General features: G+C 38.3%; 2 protein-coding genes across 4 annotated transcripts in view; one reads left to right on the top strand and one right to left on the bottom strand.

Annotated features, from left to right (window-relative positions):
- LOC108676756 (elongation of very long chain fatty acids protein AAEL008004) overlaps positions 1-4,675 on the top strand; it is a 54,802-nt gene extending 50,127 nt beyond the window's left edge. For all 3 annotated transcript variants that reach the window (XM_018164889.2, XM_018164890.2, XM_018164888.2), the window contains exon 9: positions 280-4,675. In XM_018164889.2, the coding sequence (XP_018020378.1) occupies positions 280-477 (198 nt within the window). In that variant the 3' untranslated portion in view covers positions 478-4,675. The remainder of the gene's footprint in view (positions 1-279) is intronic.
- A 242-nt stretch (positions 4,676-4,917) lies between these two features.
- On the bottom strand, positions 4,918-14,654 carry LOC108676750 (carboxylesterase 5A-like). The gene is made up of 14 exons (XM_018164882.2): positions 14,537-14,654; positions 13,571-13,816; positions 13,131-13,262; positions 12,169-12,319; positions 11,710-11,892; positions 10,926-11,028; positions 9,962-10,052; positions 9,334-9,462; positions 8,711-8,765; positions 7,963-8,046; positions 7,583-7,683; positions 6,625-6,707; positions 5,928-6,128; positions 4,918-5,345 (listed from the first exon to the last, which is right to left on the bottom strand). Exons 2-14 carry the CDS (start codon positions 13,748-13,750, stop codon positions 5,144-5,146), a joined length of 1,695 nt encoding a protein of 564 aa, XP_018020371.2. The 5' UTR covers positions 13,751-13,816; positions 14,537-14,654; the 3' UTR covers positions 4,918-5,143.
- Positions 14,655-14,756: the final 102 nt, after the last annotated feature.

Here is a 14,756-nt window from a genome sequence, read left to right as displayed (position 1 = left end):
GCAAACCACGAATGTTGTAATCTTGAAACGAACTGATATTAAAATGTACAGGAATATTTTATTTTGGTTCATTTTTATGTTTTATTAGTGTTTTTTTTAATTCACCGCAAGTTGAATTTCAACTAATGGAAATCACGCGTTTGTAAGTGACAAGGAATATTCAAGCTATTTTTCTCTTTAATGCCCTTATTATAGTCTAAAATTTGAGCCAGTATTACACTCAACATATCTAATAGGTACTTGATTTTCTTCTGATTTGTTATTTTGATTCACCAACAGAGTAACCAATTGTCGAATGGCAAGATGAACGGCCATGCCAACGGACACGCCAACGGTTATGCCAACGGTCACGCAAACGGTCACGCCAACGGACATGCCAACGGTCACGCCAACGGACATGCCAACGGTCACGTCATAGAATCCGCCTCTTCAGAAACCGCGGACGTGCGCTCTCGGAAGCCCCGCAAGGAGCAGTGATCATATGGCTTTTTTGTTAAAAGCATTTAGGGTGTGATTGTGTTGGATGAAAATGCGGCTAATAATCGTGGCATCGTCAAGCTAATTTATTAACATTTAAGATTTGAAGCCTTTTGTGAGTGCGGGTATGCACTGCAGTGCCCCGATCAATTGAGTGCACCTTACGTTCTGTGTTATAATGCTGATCAAGTTTGTAGCTATTGTTTCCATTGTAATTATGTGTGGTTTAATTTAGCGCATATCCTCAGTTTAATTGATCATATTTCATTCTCTTGCCGCCAGTGAGTTTCATTGTAGTGAGAACTTCGTCAGGAAACTTGTTACAATTTTTAAGTTACTTTGTCTTCAGTTTCAGTGTTGATCATCCATTCACTCGTGAATATTTCATCGCTGAAATTATTCAATGAGAAAAAATTACAAAAAACACAAACAAAGCGTCAGTGTTAGGGAGGTGTACAAACTCTTTATTTTCTAGTTAATTTTAGGTGACTTGTATGGTTTTGTGTAGTAATTCAAGAGACTTTAACGTTAATTAATTATTCCACAGTTCTTGACACGCAGTTTTCCAGCATTCCGTTTGAACTGTGGAGCATGCCGTGTTGCCCGTTTGATTTACGTGCTATAATATCACGATTTTCCTTGCATAGCTCAAGGCTAATTCACTCAATTCACACTGCCACTATTGCTAGAGTAACACAAGTCTTGTGGTGTAGTATTGCAGGTTATTTTCCTATTCTCGGAAGTAACCGACTTGACATGAATAAATTCCGTGTGAGTTGAGTTGTGAGGTCGTGTGACGTTATCTTGAGAACGTTTTGTGATAATAACATTGCTTAACTAGCCACCGCTTGTCCATAGCCACCGCTTAACTAAAATGGACTAGCGGTGGCTAGAGCAAATCCCTACTCCTTACCGAAGCCTTCTGAGTTAATCTGTCATACTAAAGTAGTGCTCTTTACTAACAATTTTATCTTGATGTGCCAACGAATCGAGAGTGTACTCCAACCACCTCCCTCTCGGAGCTTTCCTTTAGCCAATCTCGTAGGATGATTCTTCAGAATGGTTTAAGAGATTCTATATGCCAGGAAAATTTATATGCTTTTAAACAGCGCTTTAGGATTCTTACCTATCGAAACCGGTGAAAAGTAAAACTACCCATTACCCAATTATAATTAAATGTTGATAAATACGTGATAATTTTGTTAACAAATTTCTCTTGTTTCTATCATCTACACGTGTTCTTTCTTAACTCCTTAATTTCTGTTTGATTATGTAACCTAGAAACGTATTCCCCTTAAAAAATGATGTATTGATGATGAGTATTACTGTGTCCCAAAAAAGATGCTCATTCGACACTAAAACTGTCGTTCGCGACAGCAATCTTGACGTTTACAATGACCACCTGATTGTTTTTCAGATTTTTAATGCGTATCTGAGTTCAAAATACAATTAGAAGTGCATGGCAAACCTTGTAAATTTTGTGTACGTTACATGCCTTTCGTATTAAATATATAATCTATCTGTATCTTTACTGCTGCTTGAAAAAGTCTTCGTTATAGCCTTGTGAAAAGGACAAATGTAGGTGGCCCAGTGATAATCGTGATCTTATACTCACTACAATAATCACGAACTGCTTTCACTTGCGACTATAAAAAGTGTTAAGACTTGTTTATTTTTCTCCAATCGGTGAAGTTGTGCCGTCATTTCCTTGATCGAATTTTTGACTATAACTAAAATTTCGCATTCCTTAATGAACTCCATTTCGATCAGTGAGGTTGCGTAAATTTTGTCTTCTGTTCTGTTGATTTTAATTCTAATTTTCGGCGTTTATTAGCTGCGTATTTTTTCCCAAACGTGTCTGATACTTCGTAGCTTATGTGTATTTTCCCGAGCAATTAGTGTGTTTTGACTCCATAACTCGTCCTCCGCGGACCTACTCTACAGCGGCGTCAGGAGTGCGGAAAAGACTCAGACTTACTCTTGCCGTGAATTCCGTCTCCCACGGCATTATGCCCGAGTGGAAAGTATTTTCGAATTGCTCTTAATATTCTTCTAACACGTCTAAAGATTTCCAATATAGATAATAACGAAGATATAGCTATACCTATGTTACGTTATATTATATGAACCTGCTGAAGTGTATTTACTCTATAACATTCAAGTATTCTTTCCCATTCCTTACTGCTTCGATTCCAAATGCCTTACAGAACGAAAAATTTCGCTAATTTTTCTCGATCTTCATGTATTTACTTTCCTTCATCTAGATTCAAATTTGAGTGAAATGATACGACGAAACGTTGAACTTTGGCAGACGCTCTATCCAGGTCGCTGTTTCTGTCAGGAAGTTGTTTGACTCGTTTAACGCGACACGTAGTAATGATGCTCTTTGAGGCAATATACTTTACGGCATGTACATACATCAGGACTTGTGAGCCAGGCAGTCATGCTACATTGTTTACTTTTGAAGAATGGATGTATATCTCGACTGTTGCTCCGCTGTTGCAGTGACTTTTAAGTTGTTTGAATAATTACTCGGGTTGTGTTGATGTTCTCTTATTAATATAAGTTCACGCCATGTTTCTCCAGGAATTTTCGTAAGAGCACACTGATATTTTTCGTAAAATTAGAACTCAGGGTTACTGGGAATCATTTCTAGCATATATTTATAAGTTTCTGCCGAGCAAGATTATTAACCATTGCACATAATTTCATGATACCTTCTTGCTCTTTACATTTTATTTCTCTGAAAATATTCTACATTTTTCTCTTATGTATTTACTACAACACTAAACTATTTTCACATAAACGGTATTACATCATTATCGTGCTTCTTTCGGCGGCTCGAATGCTATTCACCAGTAATCTACAATGAGAATAAGGACACGAGAAATTTAGGATATTATTATCTTATGTTGGTGAATTCCGAAACAAACTTGGTGACAATGTCATGAACGAGGAGTGTTTGCGCTCCCTCTGCATAATTAAATGTTACTGCCGATACTCAAATTTGGAAGCTGTAACAATGGATAGATGTAGCATTCAATAGAAGAATTTTGTAACGTGGTGAGGACGGTTGATGCTGGAAGGCTGTCAGCCTAGAAACGTTAGCATGCAATGAGCTATTGTGTAACTGGCATTATCAGCTACGTTGTCCAGCTTCATCAGCGATTTCGGTGACCATAATACTACAGTCACGAAACTATGTTAACGAAGCCTCTTTCCCATCTCGCTGAGTGTATTGATTTTGACATTTGTGTCGAGTTACAGTTTAGGTTACTTGGCATCCATTGCTTTTCGAGGAACGTGTAACAGATATCCCATCTGTCAAGAACCAATCGTAACTTGTGCTTCGTCATAGATGGACATTGTTGTAAAACATTGCGGCTCCTAGTGCCATCTATTGAAACGTGTTTACCGTGTATTATATGTGCGCAGTTATGTTCCAGTCGCATACGGACATGAACTTGCGTGCGCTGCCATGCTTCCTGAGCTCAAGATGTCGGCATCTGAGAAATTTCTATTCACGTTCATGTGTGACTATATTTTCTGCCTAACGGAGAGCGTCTTCATTTTCCCTTCTTGCGTCTATTACTGATAAATTTGTTTCCTACCGACTATGGCAGCGTTTAGCTATTCAATGCCCAGTATTTGCAGTTGAACAAAAATGTTATCCTACAACTAAATTATTTTCCTTGGCAGCGTACGTTATTTGAACGCATTGTAAGCGCCACATTAAATTTATATATGGAAGACACATTTGCTGAATTAGACGTATCAAAATTATGTTGTATTAATTAATAATTAGACATGTATCTAATTATTATACAAGTTACATAGAATAATGAAATAGGTTTCTAATATTTCATTACCAAACACGATTGGACAAATGTATGTTTTCCGGTATTTGTGAAGACTGTTCTAGACTTGCAATGCAGACAATGTTTATTATATTAAAATGTATAGTGTCTATGCTCCAAAAATTTAATTATTATCAAAGCAGATGATTGTTAAAAACCTCTCTAGTTTAGTATCCCACAAATGTTCATAGTTACTCGTGCAGCTTTCATCCACTCAAGCGTGACCGCTTGCAGATAAAAAGTATCGCTAGCGCATCTCCCAATGCGTGACGGCGATCTATTTGAACCCATGTTGATATTTTATACCTTTGTGCATAATAAACTCGTTAAGGACACTTTGACCACGTTGTATTGTCTTTTTCCTAGATATAGTAATTGTGGTAGTACTTATAAATATTTTACAGACATGAACATTTCAATCATGATTTCGTGACCGAGACTTGCTCAATATTAATTTCAGAGTAGGATTATAACGCCCGATTCTTCATGGGAACATTACGTCACTAACCAGCACAAAAATTTTCCAATAACGTACATACCTATTCGACTTTTAAAAGGCTAAGGATGTTTAAAAAAATTTCTGGATTTGAAGAATTCAATTATTCATGTAAACAAAATATCGTATTTTTTGCATCTTAACTTTACGTTACTATATTCTCTACTTTTCAAACTGAGGTAGAGAATTGTGGTACTTATGACAGTCATAATTGATAGCTCTACTAATTTAAAGAAGTGACGAAAACAATAAGTTGTTACGACTAAAAATACGCATGTAAAGTCATATCTTGAGCTTTTCTCAGTTAGTGCTCCTACAGTTCGTCATGTTGCCCTTTTTCCTTGTCTTGCTTATACCTGAAGAGCTCAATCTTGTGCTGCTGCAGGAATATTTCCTCTGCCGCCCTCACGCGGTCAGGAGGCAAGAAAACGTCCGTCGTGAGCTCGCCGTCAGACGTCACTACGATGCATTCCAAACCTTCGTCCGTCACAGTCGGCCACGATGTTTTCGGCTCTCTGTCAAAAAGAGACGTGATGGAAAACGTTTATCATACAAACTAATAGAATGTTTCCTATCATAAGCCGGTCCCGCCATCATTCTGTTATCATGCTTATTAAAGAGACCTAAAGCACTTTGTGATGTCAAACGTATATTACACTAACATACAAAAGGTTTCATAACACCAGACTTCAGAAAAGGTATGTAGTTTCCCTGCTCGTTTTATATCTGGCAAGTCTGGTGTAGTTTCTGGCAAGTCTGGTGTAGTTGTAAACCTCGAAGATGCTTCCTCGATCCTCATACCAGTTTGATAGTCAGACGTCAAGACGGCATGTTACTTCTCTTCAGAGCGAACCGTCACAAGCGGCATTATAATACCACATCTGCTTGCCAAATTACGAAAAATGAGCGAGATTATGACCGAATAGCGATGTCTTTTTTGCCCTTATGGAGAAAATTTCAACCAACGTAGCCTGCCTAAGACTGTATTTTTTCCACGAGCAGAAAGTGAGTAACTATTTCAATAATATAACCCATTAAATGTTCCGAGTGCATTATGGTAATGTAATACAAGTATGGTATTGGTAATGTTATCTCACCGTGCATTCACAAAATCGTCGACCACGTCTAGCATAATTTGGCTGACACGTTCCTGTTTTTCTGAAGTGAAAGGCTCGTGATGGTCGGGCAAGAAGTAGCTGAGCTCGTCGCAGTGGCCGGCACCTGGCGGGACCGGTGGTGCCAGGGCAGGGTCAGGGTGGCGCTTGTAGAACGAGTGTGGCCCGTCCTCGAAGTCAAACCTGTTATCCAAAATGAGAATTATTTAATGAATAAAAAGCAGTATGAAACGCAGTTTACTTTATTTATAAATATTTTCACGCAGACCATGAAATAAAAGATTTGGTAGGATGAGAAGCCACCCGTCCTCGAAGTCAAACCTGTCGTCCAAAATGAGAATTATTCCATGAATAAAAAGCCATATGAAACGCAGTTCACTTTATTTATAAATTATTTTTACACATAACACGAAATAAAAGATTGGTAGGATGAGAAGCCACCCTTCCTCAAAGTCAAACTTGTCATCCCAAACGAGAATTATTGCGTGAAAATAAGTCCTAAGAGGCAAATGTAACTTAAATTTATGATATATTTTCAGATGAGAATAGACGGAATCATGACGGAATTTTACTGCATTCAATATGCTACGGTGCTTCTAGAAATTTTTCAACAAAATTACAAATTTGCCAAACAAATACATTTTCGGCGAATCAATGACTTAAAACTCTCGCAACTCACCGTAATATTCTTGTGGACACTTTGTCATTCAGGTAGCGAGCTGTGTGCAGGAGGCCCGTGTTGTAGAGCGCATCTCCCAACAACTAAAAAAATATGTAGAATGTTACGAAAATTAGTGGAAAGTTGAAAAATTAATAAATGTAGTACTACTGGTCCAGATGTTTATAAGAAAGAGGATCATATTGACGCGAAATTCAAGGACTGGCCATCGTCAACAAGTTGGACGTTATTGATCATTAAAAAATTGAGCAATTTTAAATTATTCTTCACAAATGACAGGGAAAGGTTTCAAATGCCCAGCTCGATAATCAGTAAAAATGTTAATTTGTCTATCAATAATAATCAGTAATTTCGTCTACGCACTGAAAATTGATTAAATTTAGTAGTAGGTACGAAAATTGCATGGAGAATAAATGCTATGATTTCATGATCATACATACTTATGGCTTGATTATATCCGATTGTGGAAGCGCTTTCACCGAAAAAGGTTTACAATTGTCATTCTGCATAACTGAATACAAATAAACAATATCCTGCTAATTCTTTCTGTAAATAAGTTATCACAATTCAGAATAATTTGTGTAGTCTTTCCGGTAGTCTTTCAAGAGCCTCTTCATGCTGGTCAACAGCGAAGATAATCTTACTCCAACTGTAATTGAAATTCAGTTGTACAGCAATTGATGGGCCATTTGGATCACCCGACAGGGCAGGAGTATCTATCGGGGAGTTACTCCCCTGAGCAATAGCAGGTATTGGGGAGTTACCCACCTGAGCAATAGCAGGTATTGGGGAGTTACCCACCTGAGCAATAGCAGGTATTGGGGAGTTACCCACCCTGTCTCTTATACACATCTAGATGTGTATAAGAGACAGGTATTGGGGAGTTACCCACCTGAGCAATAGCAGGTATTGGGGAGTTACCCACCTGAGCAATAGCAGGTATTGGGGAGTTACCCACCTGAGCAATAGCCGGTATTCTCTCGACGTTCGGTCGCCCTTTTCGGTCTTTAAAGTATTGTCGCCAGATCAAGGCCTCTGCCTCACTGCCTTCTTCCACGTCTAAAATGAAACAAAAAACATTTCGCAGAGGAATGTCGATGTAGAAATATATAAAATACATAACCTGCTCTATGATTATTCCGATTTAAAATAGTATATAGTTCTTTTATAAAATTTTTAAATAGCTTGAATTCAGATCAGAGCTGAAAAAATGAAAACCTGACTAATAGGTCCAGCCTACAGATGCTCCGTAAACAAACGATTGAATAATGAATTATTTAAAAAAATTATTTCAAGTAGACGAGATACTAAAGTTGTGTTAATGGAACATTTACTCACGGAGTTCTTTGATGATGATGGACATGATCTCGTCAGTTGAGAGTTCTTTTTCCTCTTCTATGTATTGCATCCACTCGTACAGGGCTGAAAAACATGGCAAAAATAAGGCAAACCGCTTGAGTTACATATGCCGGTAATGATAAATGTAATAAATTAGGGATAAAACACCCAAGATATCCCATTAATAAAAAAGGAAACGCCAATTTACTGCAAGAATGGGCTTGATTTTTAGAAAGAATTAATAGAAATACAAGGCATCTCGTAAATTTTGGCTGTCTACATACGAGAAAATGTATCATAACGGTAATAAGAATAATAGCGGTTTAAGCGTTTAGTAGGCCGTAGGCCTGTCGCCGATTCTTAACATCGCAGAACATTCACAGTATTTTGCGGTCTCGAACTCGCAACTCACTGCTACAATTCCTATCCAGGCCTATTCTTTAATGCCGAAGATACTATACTATACTATACTAATTCTGCTGTGCTTAACCGCCCGGCCTCCTCGCCGATTCTGACCAGAAACTGGCGCACAGAGCTGGGATCGAAACCGCGCCTCTCTGCGCCAATCTTGGTACTCTGAACTGTAACCACTGGGCCATCCTGCGACTATATCGCTACCCAAAAACATAAAAAATTCGTACCTCGGAATTTGATATCATAGAAAATTCCACAAAAATTCACCAGATGTTTATCTAAAACTTTAAATACGCAAACGAATCGTGTTAAGAAACGTGCACTTGGTACTTACACATGTCCAAGATGTAGTTTCCAACATCTTTTGACGTTACTAAAAGAACTGGCACCTGCTCATAGGTAAAATTATAACATACTTTTATACAGTTTGATACAGTGATATGATAATATGATAGATACAGTGATATGATATAACAATGCCATCATGACGACAATCAGATCAATATTTCACATGTTATATAGAGAATACAATAGATAGACGTTGAAACGATTGAAAATTAAGAGAGATTCAATTCGATAGATCTAATTAAAATTAATTGATCGAGTCAAATCAAAATATATTCTACATAGCATTGAATAATAATGATATTGTGTTGACCTCTGATCAATTCGATGTATCCAATTAAAATTAATTGATTAAATCAAATCAAATTATATTCTAACATACCTGTATATGGCTAATGAATAATGAAGTAGTGCTAACTTCTGATCAATTCGATGTATCTAATTATTTTTAATTGATTGAATCAAATCAAATTATATTCTAAGATATGGCTAATGAATAATGAAATAGTGCTAACCTCTGATCAATTCGAAGTATCCAATTAAAATTAATTGATTTAATCAAATCAAATTATATTCTAACATATGGCTAATTAATAATGAAATAGTTCTAACCTCTGAGAAGCGACCCTCCATGAAGGAGATGACCGGAGGCTCTAATACGAACTGCGACTCATTCCTCTTGACGACCTGCGCCTGCACGGCCGGGGCGAAGTTGCCGTTCCCGACGAATAAGTCACGGGCCTGGAGCATAGTGTGTGGTAATGAGGTGGATGAAAGACGAATTAAATTAGTTATGTATTCAAACATTCGGACACACGTAGAATTATTACATAGTGCCGCAGCTATTGCATACCACAAGGCTAGCCACACCACGCCAAAAGGATGGCCACATCACGCCAAAAGGAAGGCCACAGCACGCCAAGAGGATGGCCACAGCATGCCAAAAGGATGACCACAGCACGCCACAAAGATCGCCAACAGTATGCCACAACATGCCACAAGGATCGCCACAGCACGCCACAAAGATCGCCAACAGTATGCCACAACATGCCGCAAGGATCGCCACAGCACGCCACAAAGATCGCCAACAGTATGCCACAACACGCCACAAGGATCGCCACAGCACGCCACAAAGATCGCCAACAGTATGCCACAACATGCCACAAAGATCGCCAACAGTATGCCACAACATGCCACAAGGATCGCCACCAGCACGCCACAAGTCAAGCCACCGCCCCACCTCCAGCATGAACATCTGAGCCTCGAGGAGCGTCTCCACAGGCTGACTCCTGATGCAGTTCATCATGGCTGCCGTGTCCGCTCGCGCACATCTGTCAGTTATCACTAAAAATTATTTGAAAAGCAAAAGATGAGGCTGTACATTATTTTTCATTTTCTGGATTTTGAAATCGAAGCAGAATTTTTTCGTCTTGCATATATAGTGATAAAAAAGTTGCAGTTACACTTGCTAAAAATTTTAATACTTGAAAAACGAGGGTACACGCGTGTTTTTCCTTTCTAGATCATGAAATCGATATAGAAAAAGTTTTTTCATGTAACTATAATGATGAAAAATTGCAGTCCCACTAATTGTTTAAAAAGCAAAATGTGAAATAGCAAACGTGTTTTCTTTTGTTTCAACTTCTGACATCTGAAATAGAAGAAAGTTTTTGCTGCGTAAAAAATTTGACGAGTTAAAAATTTTCGATGAGTAAACAAAGTAAACGAAAAACACACCAAATAACATGGTGTTATTTGCGCAGGCAAATTAGTACCTATGTGGAAAACAAGATAGGTTTAAATAGATATTTTTCCATTTTGCGTTTGAAATACTGAATTTCATTGAAAAATATTCGAAATATTGTATTTGCATTTTGAAAATACGGTGGATTTGAAGAAGCAAATTTCTTGCCACTTCAGCAGCCAAGTCAGAAAGACAGTGGATAAGAAAATACTGTATCAGTAACGCTTTAAAAATACTGTGCAATTTTAGTAAAGTCTTGAAGATACAAGGTACCTAAAAAATATAACTCAGTACTCACTGCAGTGAGTGACAGAGAGCGCATTTTCTCGTCTACGAAAACTTGAAGTCATGGACGGACAGACGGACGGACATGGCGAGCACAATAGTGCATTTTTTCCACAAATGAGGAAATTCGCTAAAAAGCATAAAGATTTATAACGTTGGTTTGAATAATACGAACTTAAGGTAGTTGGTGAGGACCAGCATGGACCGGTGGCTGTTGTGGCTCGTCGCCCACGGAGCCAAGGCCGTCCCCGACACGGCCAGCACGCGGTGGAATAGCCCTGGCAACGGTGAGAATTTTCCATAATAATAATTCAAAATTTCAGAAATGATGTTTACTGAAATTTATCTTTGATTTAGTATTTTGTGCATGCAATTAATTGTGAAATTGTATGTACATTATCATGGATAAAGGTGAGATAGCCATAAATTTTGAGTCTTTATATACTTGCTAGTATCGGAAGACATGTCAGTCGGATATTAGCCCTGATAAAGAGAAAATTTCCCTCCGAAGGCAGACAGAAACATAAAAAAATATAACTCAGTACTCACTGCAGTGAGTGACAGAGAGCGCATTTTCTCGTCGACGAAAACGTGACGTCAGGGACGGACAGACAGACAGACAGACGGACGGACATAACGAGCACAATAGCGCCTTTTTTCCATAAATGAGAAAATGCGCTAAAAAAAGACTTTCTTCAACGCAATAAAGTCCAACTCAGAAAAATAAGTAACTAGACTGGAGAGATCTGTTTGCGGGTAAACAGGATATTTTTTTCTAAACACGTTCATGCGAACCACTAAACCTGAATACTAAACCACCGTGAAATATACGAAATGCTATACGAAATACTGAATACTAAACCACCTGAATACTAAACCACCTGAATACTAAACCACCTGAATACTAAACCACCTGAATACTAAACCACCTGAATACTAAACCACGGGAGGCAAGTTACCTTCCGAGAGCGGAGAGATCATGTGGTAGAGCGCGGACGCTCCCCCAGCGCAGTCCCCGGCGAGGGTGACGCGTGAAGGGTCGCCGCCAAACTGGCCGATGTTTTGCTGCACCCACTGCAGCGCCGCCACCTGGTCCAGTAAGCCGTAATTGCCGGGAGCTTCACTGAACGCATAGTAAAATCCTGAAAAACATGATCAATTTATAAAAAAATGAAATGAATTTTTCCAAAGCATTCACTGAAGATTCGACGGGATACTTGAATCAAAGAAAACATTTATATATACCACCTGATACGTTTAATTTAGACGTTTTAATGTAGATGGGAAGAAGTTTATTCGAAGAATTTTAATTTCCGAACCCAATTTGGCAAAATTTGTTAAAAGTTCAATATCAAGAAGCGACTTAGAACAATGACACGTGTGTTTTATTATGAATAATATTTTTGTGCATCACCAACCGTAAATGCCCAGTCTATACTGCGGAACAACGAGCACCACATCGCGGTCCATCAGCAGCGCGGGGTCGTAGGCATTCGCCCCTGACACAATGAACGCCCCGCCAGGGAGCCACACCAGCACCGGCAGCTTTGCTGACGCTTCCCCTAACAACTATGATAAAGATTATTATCAAAATTTAATTAATGAATGCATCCATCAATGCCAGACAATTTCCAGCAACACTTGGCTCGCCGATTTTCAATAGAACAAATGAAATGCAGGTTAAAGATACGTTTTGTGATGATTGAAATAATAAAAAAATTTTTGCAAAAATTTCAAAATGTTATTTAAAATTTCTCATCAAATTTTGTTCATTACAGAGATTGTTTCTAGTAAAGGCGAGCGATAAAACTATGGAGCGACTCCCGCATCATAAGCGGTAAATCTTACCCAAAATATTGTACAAATTATATTATATTATTATATACCCATTATACCCAAAATATTGTACAAATTATACCATTATTTTATAATTATACTGAGCATTATTGGCTCGACAACGGCAAGCGGTAAGCCTTAAATAATTTAACCTGAACAATCTGGGGTTAATTCATTGTTATGATAAATGGGGATTAATTACTAAATATTCATTTTTAGCGAAACGAAGTATCAGGTTTCAGCTGAACTCGTTCAGAATTGTTCTCAAATATGAATGTTTTAATATGATTCATTCTTTTGGTACAATATATACGCGAATAATTTATTGGCCACACTGCGCCTTAACACTGAGTATTATTTTTCAGCTTAACTCAATCCGAATGTTCATCAAAAATAAATCTTTAAATGGTTTCAAGCAGTTGAAAAAATTATAGTGACGTATGATTAACTGGTCGTCCCCTGCACATTACTTAATATAGAATAGCACTTTAAATATCATGTGCTATTCTATATTTAAATAAATATAGAATATCACATTACACACCTGGGGAGTGTACACTGAGAGGTGTAGACAGTCCTCCTCCCCCTGCACCACCCCCATCCCGCCCTGTGCACAGACTGGGCCTGCGTCCTGACAGTTCAGGGTCCCAGTCCACGGCACCACCGGCTTCGGTGGCTGAACATTATGGGATCATTTTTTAAAAATTTTTAGAAAACTATTAGTTTCGTGTACAGAAAGGTCACGGCATTAAAGCTTCTGGTGGTCACAAGCCGAAATGTGAAAGTAATCTGTTAGCGAGAATTAAAGCTATCAGACGAGAAAGAAAATGTAATATATTAGAAAAAATTATAAGCAAGTTAGAGAGAATTCAGACTGGACACACTCTTGACAAACAACAATGGATGTTTTTTATACATTAATCGAGAAACGAGTCCAAATAACAGAAAGCGTAGTTACATCTTTCCAAAAATCTCTCATCTCACCTCAAACCTAAATTCTCCTTCAACGAAGCCAGCGTAGGGCACGTGTCTGAAAGCAAAGAAGCGCCTGCCCCCCGCGCTGGTCTCCTCAGCGCCCAGCACGGCGCCCCCCGTCACATCCACGACGACGCCTTCGCCGCCCGCGGCCCAGAGCAGCGCCAGCGCCGCTACTATCATCCGCATGGCCGGACTTATTGAGGAGCCTTTGATGTTATAGCAAGTGTAGCGACGACCTTCAGCACATTTAGCCTGGAGGAATACGGGAATTCTAATACGTTGATTATGAATTAAGTGGTACATATGCGTACCACGAAATGTATTTCTCCAGGACGTAGCGGTACATAATTCAGGTTGCCTAAAATCGGCCAAATCCGAGAACAAAAAAGGCCAAAAAATGCCGATAACTCAATATATACTAGTTTATTTGTAGGTTCCGCTATAAAAATTACATTTATTTTCTTTTAGCAGTATTTAAAATTTAATTCGGAAGTACCACTATCATAAATTTTAGCCGGCCAACGCAATTGAGAAATACTAAATCACGGAATTTGTCCAGAAAAAATGACCGTCTGGCAACCCTGCTTAAAAACAGTACAAACAATGAAACAATAGTACAAGATGTAGCAATCGTAGTCAACGTGATGAAGAAAATAAAAAAAGAGCGAAATAAATTCTGTATTGAATATGCAATACATTTGAAATTTTTACAATTTAGGAAGCATTGCCTACTCTTGTTTTAAATATAACTGTCGTTCCGACAAATACTTTCATAACCGTTGTATTTCAAGAGAAAATAACAACATAAAGAAAAATAAAATAAATAACGAAATATAACATAGCATGAAATAACAACATACAGTTGATTGAATAAATAAATAACATACAGCTGATTTGCATTATTCAGTGAATCGCTAAGCTTGTGTGATAACTCCTAAACCCGAATTTCCGACTAAAGTATAAATAACTCACAGGATTAAAAACTCGCTCAATACCGGTGTGGTTCTCTGCTGTCACATTCGGAACTAAGTCGTGCTTGGATGGCACTAGCCGGCATCGCTTATCTCCGTCAGCTGCGTAGTCCCACGCCTCGGAAAATCCTGCACTCGGATCGTACGAAAATTTGTTTACAGGATTTGAAGTCGTAAGACTTAAACTAATAGCTGAATAAAAACACCAGGTCCTTGACATT

The sequence above is a fragment of the Hyalella azteca genome, unplaced genomic scaffold (assembly GCF_000764305.2).
Source record: "Hyalella azteca isolate HAZT.00-mixed unplaced genomic scaffold, Hazt_2.0.2 contig9135, whole genome shotgun sequence".
Classification (NCBI taxonomy): domain Eukaryota; kingdom Metazoa; phylum Arthropoda; class Malacostraca; order Amphipoda; family Hyalellidae; genus Hyalella; species Hyalella azteca.
This window is presented reverse-complemented; position numbering and strand designations above follow the sequence as displayed.

Excerpts from the sequence above, each read along its gene's own strand:
- LOC108676750 (XM_018164882.2), bottom strand. The coding sequence starts at position 13,750 with ATGCGGATGATAGTAGCGGCGCTGGCGCTGCTCTGGGCCGCGGGCGGC. Across the intron at positions 13,263-13,570 it reads AAGGAGAATTTAGGTTTGAG|CCACCGAAGCCGGTGGTGCC; the intron begins GTGAGATGAGAG and ends CATAATGTTCAG. Across the intron at positions 12,320-13,130 it reads TCTCAGTGTACACTCCCCAG|TTGTTAGGGGAAGCGTCAGC; the intron begins GTGTGTAATGTG and ends TCTTTATCATAG.